The sequence below is a fragment of the Lethenteron reissneri genome, chromosome 25 (genome assembly GCF_015708825.2).
Source record: "Lethenteron reissneri isolate LAM-NWPU_2019-01 chromosome 25, ASM1570882v1, whole genome shotgun sequence".
Classification (NCBI taxonomy): Eukaryota; Metazoa; Chordata; class Hyperoartia; order Petromyzontiformes; family Petromyzontidae; genus Lethenteron; species Lethenteron reissneri.
In genome coordinates, this window is record NC_083803.1 from 2,035,092 (window position 1) to 2,042,830 (window position 7,739).

Here is a 7,739-nt window from a genome sequence, read left to right on the forward strand (position 1 = left end):
GAACAGGTACAAGGCTGCAGTAAAGGTTAAGAACCACTGCTTTAGCAGTTTAGATTGTAATTTCTATGGGTTATTAACACTTTCTTTACATCAAACTATACATTTAGAAGTAATTTTAAAATAGCTTTCCTCGTTGATCAAAAACCAAGCGACACATCACCACACGTCTCCATTACATTACATATTTGCAGACGGGTAATTATAATTCAGTACGTAAACACTCAATAAATATTCATTTCTCTTGTCATGCCACTGAGTAGATACGATTTTCTTAACTCGGCGTATCTGCTGAATGAACGCATTCAGAAAGATCAGCTTTCTGGTAGTCACTGATGTGATGGGTACATTGCAAACAATGACGAGCTGCTTGAGTGTAGCTGCTCACACTTGGGATGACATTGGTGTCCGGTACTCACCTGTGATAACTCACTTGTTGGGAAAGCCCAAGAAATGATCTCGTCAAGAGAGCTGCACAAGGGTTTGGCGGATGTTCAGGGACTCCTACTTGTGAAGATTCGATTGACGAACTTTCAGAGATTCGAACAAACCTGACCAATGTGGAGTTGAATATTCGAACATAGAGTTGTTTAACCGCCACGCATTTAGATGGTGGTGGTGGCATCTGCAGCACATGAAGAACCAGTGGCATCTACAGGAGATTATACAACTTTTAAAGCCATTCCCCGTGTTTAGTGTCCATCCCGTACAACATTTTGTGAATCTACAGGCGTAAACTTGGACTTACGAACAGGCCTGTGGAACCTAATTCCTAAGTAGAGGAGCCCCTGTATGTTGAACTTTTTCCCACCATACGTCGCCGACCGCATTAAACCGAACAAAGTACTAAAGAAATAGGTTTTTAAACAAAATACTAAATTCGTTTAAAAAAATTTGTTTCAACAAAACTGCAGGTCTATCTTATCTAGGTGAGCAGCACACTTCCGCTGGAGGTGCTTGTGCAAGGAGCCACGTGAATGATGCGAGTGGCTGCTACTTTGTGCGTCTCTGCCCTGGTCTCGCCGACGGCTGCCCCCTCCTTGTGTGGTGGAGTGGCCTTGCTGGGCGAGGGGACGGTGTCCCCCAGCTCCATGGTGTGCGTCACCTGGCCAGTGGGTGGTGACCCCATTGCTTCCCCCACTGGCCACGCTCTCCAACGAGACACCAGCAGCCCCCACGCACATCGGCGGAACTGCGGGGGGCGGGGGGGGCACGCACGCGGACAACGCACACAATTCAAAGATTGCGGTCCATGTCATTGGCCATGGATTATTGAGCTTTGGGTTCGTCCATAAATGACGTCACGCACCTAGGGGGGTGGGGTCAGACATTTGTGATGTGGGGGGGGGGGGGTGTGAGAAATGTGGCGTCACATCAAAATGCGCAACTTTAAATAAACAAAGACAACACGTTCTACTTAATTAAATATACTTTTTAATAAATGTTTTCTCCTACAACATCAGAGTGCAGCGCCACATTAAATAAAATGCGCACTACATTCAATAGTTTCAAGCGATTTTAAGCATGTTTTATTTTTAATGGACATATGGTTGGGGGGGGGGCAGAGCTTTGTGACGTCATATTTGAGGCGGGTCTAATTTTGTGTGACGCCGTGTGACGAGGGGGGGTCAAAAAATCTTCCAAAATCGCGTGACGTCATTTATGGACGGCCTTATGCATCTTTACACCCCTTACTCTTCCAAGGGTCGTTTGTGTTCGTCAAAATTAATTCATTTGAACATTCATTGGTTCATGACATCGCACGGCGAGAACAAACATCTGGGTCAGCAGCAACCTGACTCGTGTTTGGGAATACGTCACCAGCCTATAATACTTCTATAAACACACGAAATAAGTCACCTGTTTATTCGTGAAAATATACAGCAGGGGGTGGTATGCTGCGGTAGTCCGGGTGAGCAACATTGGCACGGCAGAGATGACGGGAGTGAAGGATGACGACGACGATGCCGATGCCACGTGGTAGTCTCTCTGCACATCCATGAGCGCCATCAGCGCGTGCGGCGTGCGTGCCGTGAAGCAGAGCAGCAGCACGAGCACCCACGCCCGTGCCGCCTGCTGCTCGTAGCAGGCGAGGGCAGCAGCGCGCCGCGTGTGCGCTGCGTACCGAGTACGAAGCTGGGGCAGCGTGGGGCCACGGCGAGCAAACGAAGACACAAAACAACATTCAACGCATTTGATCATTGTTTTTTTACCCTTTTATCTGGCAACAAAATTTACACCTTTTTTTACAAGGAGGCATGTTTGCATAGACACCTGCAGTCGTAATGCAAACAAACAACATAACTCAGATAATGTATGCACTGTTCTTGAAGTTGATTGGTCCACACCCGAGACAGCTTTCCTTAGAGCCTAGTCTCACATGGTGTTGGACCAGATGACGCCAAAAGGCGCACAGCTCAAAGACAATGCACCATCAGAGTATGAGAGCTCGGGGTAAGCATTTACACCATTGGAACCTCATTTGCCAGTAGAAAAATATGATAATTGTTTTTTTACCCTTTTATCTGGCAACAAAACTGAAACCTTTTTTTACAAGGAGTCATGTTTGCATAGACCACAATACCTGCAGTCGTAATGCAAACAAAAACATAACTGATAATGTCTGCACTGTCCTTGAAGTTGATTGGTCCACACCCGAGACAGCTTTCCTTAGAGTCTAGTCAGTTTTGTTGCCAGATAAAAGGGTAAAAAACCAATGATCATATTTTTCTACTGGCAAATGAGGTTCCAATGATTCAACGCATTTGTCAATGAGACTGTTCTCGTGTTCCAGCAGTCCCCCTGCCTGCTTCAGCAGTTGTTTCCTGCTGTGGTTGTCCCCACCTGATGACGGACGCTTGTGTTGCGCCTTAAACGTCGTGATTTAATTTATTTAGTTTTATACCTACGTGACTTTACCGAAAGAACCAAAGAGAATAGACTGTGGCGCCTTTAAGATGCGTCTGTGGGCGGGGGAAGGGGGGAGCTTAAGTATCCTCGTATTCCTCCAGGATAAATATATGTATAATAAGCGACGCTTGGGGACAATGGGTCTTTATATTTACGAGCGAAACAAAGACTTCACAATTCTGGCAAGTCGCCTGATGAAGCTGCTTGTAATCACCAGCGAAACGTCGTACTCAAATTGCAAATGTGGGTTTACTCTCCAACACACCGGTCTGCTGAAGCAGTAACTAATTTGCACGTCTTGTTAATGTAACAAACCTTACTAACTGGCTCTGTCGGGTGGTGGTGGGTTCACGACACATTTATATTTACGCGATCTAACCCAAAACAAAAACCCTTTATTATGGATATTGGTTGCGAAAGGCCTACCTGTTAAACAGCTGTTGCTTCTACACAGCACATTATAAATAGAGAGTCCGGGGAGAGATAATCGAGTGGCTCACCAGAGTTTGGATATTGACAAGTGCCACGTGGATCCAATATCAAAGCCCGCATCAGGTGGCACAAGCGGAGCCGCTCCCAGAAAAATAAAAACACCCGATCAGGATCTCGTGATATCGGTGACAGGTCGTGATCCTCCTAATGGAGGCGAATGCTGTGTTGATTACACACCTGCTACGCGCAGAAACAATACCATGCTTTCAATGCATTTGCCTTGACACCCAATTGCTTCAGTGCGGAGGGAGAATTATTTTCCACGAGGATCAATAATTTGCGAGAAGCCTTTTTTGACATGTTTTACAACCTATTAGTTTTCTGTCTTGGTAGACTCTTACACTAACTTGATGGACGTCAGCGCACCACGGATCCTTGAGCGACGCACGTGTACATCGGCGCGTTCAGATGCCATCACATCTCTCACCGCGCGGATCGTGAGCACGATTCGCCCGTAGCAGAGCGCCGTGGCAGCCACGGGCAGAACCAGACACCCGAGGAAGAGCAGCAGCACAAAGGCGTTCGAGGCCACGTCCTGGGGTCTCCAGTCAAGGGAACAACCCAGGCCGTGCGATTCGGGCATGTAGTGACCCCATCCGAGCAGCGGGGCTGAAGACCAGGCCAGCGCGTAGAGCCACGCAGCGGCTGATGCACGGCGACCCCAAGACAGGTCGAGGTCCTGGGGTCGCGAGAGTCTGGAGCAGCGCTCGAAGGCCAGCAGCGCCAGGCTCCCCGCGGACACGGTGCCTGCAGTTTGCACAGACGGGCAGGAAGGACGCCTCCCTCCACAGTTTCACGCAAGATCTCTGTCGCTCTCTCTACATATACAGCTCTCTTTTTTATGGGTATGAATTGAGAAGCAACATTCAGCCATCGTCCACGTTGGAAATACAGCAGCTGCTGGCTTCAGAGGACTTCAAATGCACGCCACGCGTGCCCTCGAAGAAGTCTCGAAGCGAACGCGCCTGGGACGATGTGTGACACCTTTTGCTGCGATTCTCCCCACCCGCACTTGTTGATTACTGGGATTTGCTTTAGTTCGATTAAGACTGGGTTCACACACGATCCATAAATTACCACAACGAAACGTAAACCTCAAGTGAAGTCAGCGGTGTGTACCACGAACATGCCGAAAAGTTCACAAGACTGAACTTTACAGGTTGGCAACGTGCATCGGCAGCCAATCGGGTCTGGGGTGACACAAAGGCGGATGAGGAAAGTTTGTGTTTGTTTTCAAACTTGCGGAATTCATTGAACGATTGATAAGAGAGGAGAGGAGGGAATTTCCACGGCGGTTCTAGATGACAGACAACCTCATATCTAGCAAACAATGAAAGGGCTGTTACCGGAGTCAAACTCTGGATTCACTGGAAGTTTGTTGGAGGCAGTAGGAGATGTGGGAGGTCTGGTCCTTGTAAACTTAGAAAAGTGGATATATATTTTTTAAGAAGACAAAAATCTAAAACAGAGCTTCCATGTAATTGTAAATTGTAATTACAATTCGACAATAAATTCGTTGACAATTCTAAGCTTTAAATAAGCGTGGCCTTTATATCAAATTACAGGCAGTTAAAATGAAATCACCACCGTAAGCAAAGCACGCATCACCTAGCACGATGCAAAGCGGCAATTAAAATAATTCTGTTTTGAAGAACGGTAAGTTACTCACTCGCCTTTTGCAAATACATTTTGAATCTAATAAGTCGAGTTCAAATTTTTCATGGAAACCCTGTGATTACAACGAGGATCACCAGGCGGACAGCCAGATTTATGGATTTACTTTCCAACACACGTGTGTTGAACTAGTAACGAATTAGCACGTTCTGTTTACGTGACAAGTCTTACTAATTGGCTGTGTCGGCTGGTGGTGGATTTAACGACACATTTCTATTTACGCTACCTAACACAACCCTTGCATTATGGATGATATGGGTAGCGAAAGCTTACGTATTAAATCCAGTGAGCCTGATTTATGTAGATGTTTATTTTTATCCAACACTTTTGTGGAATTCTGGCGTTCTTGCATCCATTCGGTAAAAGTGATCCCGCCTGATTCACGTCTCCAATTTTGACACCATTCGTCACGCAGAACGAGCGTTCCAACGCACTCCACACAAGCACGCACACACACACACGTGGAAAATACCCCACGGCCAAACAGTAGCCGGAAAAGTGTCGAGGAGAATCCAGGACGTGTGCCGACATCGGCACAAAGACAAAGATCCCCCCCCCCCCCCCGTGTAGCCTTCACAGACTTTTGGGGCAAGTGCTGTTAGCGAGCAGCACCTATGAAGGCCGGCAACTGTGGCACGCCAAGAGGGTGGGTGCCCAGAACCACGCTCGGCCGCCTTTGTCTCCCCAGTGGCCATATTTACACATTGCGCCAAGTACTCATTTTGGGCTGAGTCGACCTAGGGGAGGCACATGACCAGCTGAGATAATCGTCACTGGCGTTGGCCGTGAGCGGGAATCGAAGTTGGGCAGTCGGGTTCATAGCGCAGCGTAGCGCTAACCGCTGCGCCACCGCTCCCCACATCAGCACCCACTCACTCGTGCTAATCTGCGTGCGTTTCTCCTTTTTACGCCGAGGGGCAGAATGTCGCACTCAGCTGAAGGCGGCTTAGTGCTATTTAAAACAATGATTATGTTTAATATAACGAAGTGCACGAGGATAACAATTCTAAGTGAAAATGGTCATGAAAATAGTCGTGGTTTGAATGACGATTAATGAAGATGGTATAAGTTGAAGATGATGGTAATTGATGATTATGAATGATGATGATGATGAAGCTGCAACTTGACCTACTGATGATCCGCCAACTCACACCAACTCTTATCCCGGAGTTGCAAAATCGCGCAAGGCACCCTTTGAGTCTGAAATCTCCACCACCATCGTATCGTCTGCAACTTCCTTTGTCCTCGCATTGTCCACATCAGCGTGTGTGGTAAGACCTTCATTCTGGAATTTGGGTTGAAGTTTAGAGTGACGAATAGGTGCTGCAAAGTGTTCGTACAAATTCAGAAACCAAAAAAAATGTATTGGTTCTTTCGGTAAAGTCACGTAGAAGGGAAACAATAAAGAACCAAGAATATGAATCCCTGCAGTCACGAAAGCTTTAAATAAAAAGAAGTTACGGAATGGAGGCACCAAAGGTGAGCATCAATTTGCGCCGAGTGGCCCACCGTGGTGCCCGCACGAAGCACGCCTCTGCATTCACGATCCACAGGATCTCTTCACATGCGTAGAGCGTCTGCGATTGTCGCGGCTCTGTGAATAAACCCCTCGTCACTTATGGTGACATTGCCGCAAAGGTGCCACGATTGAGGGCTGCATTTCTCAGTGTTGGTATGCAGCGTCGGCATGCACGAGGATTGCGAAATATGGATTATACGATTTTACGCGGAATCGCCCAGCATTCCGCCTAAAAAAATCTGGAATGTGAATGATGGCCAAGCAGCCCAGGATAGCGATGTCAATCAGGCCCACTATGTTCATCCACAGCCGCGCAGAAGCCTAAACATGACATCAAAACAATGAAGCCAGAATCTGACATGCTGGCACGTGTAATAGTGCGCGCACACGGGAAAGTGCAGAATCAGGCCCTCTGCTGCTGTTATCAGTCAGATTTATTTAGAACTCATTTTTTGCTTTAACTTTCTCCTTCCCCGCACCTCCGATGAGCACGGTTGGCTCACGTGCGGTGGCGCGAAACAAGTTCAGCAAACGTGCATTGTCGTTCTGTTGTCATTACCGAAGAGGGTGAGCGAGAATCCATCCCAAAGACACATGGCCTGGCCCCGTGCGCCGTGCCCCGGGCCCCACAGCAGCAGCATGGCCGTGGTGGAGAGGCTGCCCAGCAGCTCGCTGGCGCTCATGTTGGCCAGCAGCATGAAGGAGGGGACGCGCAGGACCCTGCGCCGTGCGAACAGCAGCAGCACCAGCGCGTTTGCGCTCAAGCCCACGCACACGCCGAGCCAAAGCAGCACGGCGGCCACGGCGTGGACAGCTCCACTCAGTCCCGCTTCCGAGCCGGGGCCCAACGCGGCGGCGTCTCCCGTCGAGAGGGAGCTCCTCTGCGACGCCGGCTCCATTGCGCTCTCCCGATGCGTCGCCGCTTGTGCGCTTCCACAGCTGCGTTCAGTAAACCTTCTGTCCTTTAATCGGCTTATACTGCCATGTTCACCAACACGCAGCTGTTGCCATAACAACCACAAGGGATCCACCAACTATGATGGAAAGGGTCACACAATAAATGTAAGCTCCTTTAAGGCAGCGCTTACAGGACCGGCTGGCTCTTTTCTCTCAGTTTTACCGCATGAAGTTGCTCAGTGGTGAGTGG

The 7,739-nt window shown here is 48.5% G+C and overlaps 1 protein-coding gene across 1 annotated transcript; it reads right to left on the reverse strand.

Moving 5' to 3' along the window:
- Nucleotides 1–235: 235 nt before the first annotated feature.
- LOC133346997 (opsin-3-like) lies at nt 236–7,491 on the reverse strand. The gene is made up of 4 exons (XM_061558868.1): nt 7,152–7,491; nt 3,827–4,146; nt 1,858–2,133; nt 236–1,189 (listed from the first exon to the last, which is right to left on the reverse strand). Exons 1-4 carry the CDS (start codon nt 7,489–7,491, stop codon nt 923–925), a joined length of 1,203 nt encoding a protein of 400 aa, XP_061414852.1. The 3' UTR covers nt 236–922.
- Nucleotides 7,492–7,739: the final 248 nt, after the last annotated feature.